Source organism: Anguilla rostrata, chromosome 5, assembly GCF_018555375.3.
Source record: "Anguilla rostrata isolate EN2019 chromosome 5, ASM1855537v3, whole genome shotgun sequence".
NCBI lineage: Eukaryota > Metazoa > Chordata > Actinopteri > Anguilliformes > Anguillidae > Anguilla > Anguilla rostrata.
In genome coordinates, this window is record NC_057937.1 from 5,649,033 (window position 1) to 5,651,605 (window position 2,573).

General features: G+C 47.5%; 1 protein-coding gene across 1 annotated transcript; it reads left to right on the top strand.

The window, feature by feature from the left end:
* Nucleotides 1–809: 809 nt before the first annotated feature.
* noto (notochord homeobox) lies at nucleotides 810–2,360 on the top strand. Its single transcript, XM_064334737.1, has 3 exons — nucleotides 810–1,367; nucleotides 1,483–1,667; nucleotides 1,926–2,360. The coding sequence occupies exons 1-3, from the start codon at nucleotides 1,001–1,003 to the stop codon at nucleotides 2,109–2,111; spliced, it is 738 nt and encodes a 245-aa protein (XP_064190807.1). The 5' UTR covers nucleotides 810–1,000; the 3' UTR covers nucleotides 2,112–2,360.
* Nucleotides 2,361–2,573: the final 213 nt, after the last annotated feature.

Genomic DNA, 2,573 nt, shown 5'->3' on the forward strand with positions numbered 1-2,573 from the left:
GTTTTAATTATCAGATCGGATCGCGGATTAACGCGGCCATTGGGATTATGCACCTCGCAGTTAGCAAAACCAGCAGCACCACGTTGTCATCACACCAGGGCCGCAAGATTTGACGCCTGGGTGCAGCTTCGGCCATTTTCCCATTTTCAGCCGACGCCGCAGCTGCAAAACGGGACACTTTCCACAAGGTGCCATCGCGGCACCTGGGCCAGAGGGGCGCGTGACAAACTTCTAGCCTTTCCTGCTCCTTGTGAATTCCATACAACACAGAATAAGCACAAATGGGGGCAGACCTAAAACTACAAATAAATTAACGACTAGGTTGTCAGTACAGGGCGGTGTAATAGGTCTACATTAAAACTCGCACAGTGCACGTTTCAAATAAACAGGATTCTGCATTGTGGCTTTTTTAACCACGTTGTCGAAAGGCATGGGTCGCGCTTTTAAAATAATGCGATTTCTCTATTTTCTATTTGCTCTCCAGTGGTGAAGCTATTTGTTCCGCTGCTTGTAATATGTGCCGACTGGCTTTGATTCCCAAGACACGAATAAGATGATTAGGCGACATCAAGGCCTTCTCAGCGGTAATGATTGCTTTTGGAGCTCAGATCCTCGCAAGAATTTGTACGAAGCCCCCACCCCCCTTTCCAAAAACCAATCCCCCTTTTCGGTGTGTGCTTCCCCGAGTGTCTTGTCATGGCCACAACCATCAGCCCATTGACAATCCCAGCTTGTCACAAGTCAATCAATTAATTGGAGGCCTTGTTGGGCTGGTCTTTCTTTCCTCATCTGCTACTTAAGAAGACAAAGGCGCGGAGGGGGGCCTTTGACACCTCTGACTTTGAGCAGAGTATAAAACGGGGTACATGACCTGGCAGAGCAGCATTCGACATCTCCAGTCCTCGCCTGAAGAACTGACGCGTTTGGATCTAACAGGCTTTGCACTTTTTCCTTTTTTTCCCCCCAGACTTTGACTTTTTTTCTTTAAATTTTTCGAAACATGCAAATTCCACCCAGGCCCGTGGGAACCTACGGTTACCCCTTGCGCCCATTCGCGCCGCTGTATCCGGAGTACTCTGGCGGCCAGTGTACCGCGCCTACAAAACCCAGCAGCGGGAAATCGTTCACCATCGACGCGTTACTGGGTCGCTCTGATCAGCCTGGGAACGAACGAGTGAGCCACCCTCACATCGGAAGAAAGTACCATCCTGCGGCCTCGCCTATTCCGCCCGCAGGACAGATGTGCGCACCGATGCCTCACTACCTCTACGCGCCGAACATCGTGCACACCCAACCCGGATACCCCGTGTACTACTGCCCGCCATTCACTTACCAGACGACATGTCGCGGCACGTTTTACGCTGAAGGTAACGACTACTGCCTGATTTTTTTTCTAAGGGATAAAGTGCTTTCTAAACAGTGCAGCTGTCAACCCGGTCTGCGATGCGTGTTGCTAATGTATTGCTTGTCATCTTTCCACAGACACTGCAGCGTCTAAGGCCAATATTCAATCATTCAAACACAAAGGGGGGAAATCGAAACGAATGCGCACCAGCTTCACCAACGAGCAGCTGTCCCGCTTGGAGAAAGAGTTCGCCCGCCAGCAGTATATGGTCGGCTCGGAGAGATTCATCCTTGCGTCCGCGCTGCATCTAACTGAGGCTCAGGTAAATATCTTTGCCGTTCAGCTCCTGCTTCGCCATCCCATATTCCACTCGAACAGTTTAACCAATACGGAGACCGAAATTCAAAGTTTCTCAGTGTGTTCGAGGCGATTCTTCATGCTTATACATTACCATTATTACACATTAATTGTATAGTATGCAGGCGGAGGAAACCATACACAACAACTATGAAGCATCGAATGCATTAATAAGCATAATTCAGACCACTAATCGCGGCCTTTCGTTCCATCCCCTCTACAGGTAAAAGTTTGGTTCCAGAACCGGCGCATCAAGTGGAGGAAACAGTCCCTGGAGCAACAGCAAGCCAAGCTGGCTAAACTCGGCCTCGCGGCCCCGCAGAAGAGCCCTGGCTCGCAGGGCCGCGACGATGAAGGGGAGGAGGAAGAGGAAATCGACTTTTCAGCAGACTCAGACGTGGATATCTAAAAGTCCCGTCGGCGCAACTGCAGAACGCTTATGAACTGTCCCACAACTGGATTTAAAAAAAAAAAAAAAACTTTTGTACATACGCTACTGGAGAGTGGCAGAGTAAACTATTACTATTTGTATAAATATTTATGAAATTGATATATTTTTAAAATTACCCGTGTTGCCTCACTGCTCTGAAGAATGTTTTGTTTTGATACATGTTGTACATTTTTCTATAATCAAGAATAAATATATTTTCAGATTTTATCCAAGCATTTCATTTAATCCACCAACCAAGGTTCACCGAGATCGACCTGGAACAGTCTACACATTAGTGCAGCACATATTTTCACTCGCTGTGTATTGATGTTTTCGGGATAGCGGTATTGGAATGAATTGCAATAAGCCATTACACATTCTAATAGAGGAAGAGGAGCAGGTCCACGTCGTCGTAAGAAAACTAGGCTAATTAAAAACATG

Bases quoted from the DNA above. Each gene is read 5' to 3' on its own strand.
- noto (XM_064334737.1), top strand. From the start codon at position 1,001: ATGCAAATTCCACCCAGGCCCGTGGGAACCTACGGTTACCCCTTGCGC. The intron at 1,368-1,482 runs GTAACGACTACT...ATCTTTCCACAG, and splicing joins CGGCACGTTTTACGCTGAAG to ACACTGCAGCGTCTAAGGCC. The intron at 1,668-1,925 runs GTAAATATCTTT...TCCCCTCTACAG, and splicing joins TGCATCTAACTGAGGCTCAG to GTAAAAGTTTGGTTCCAGAA.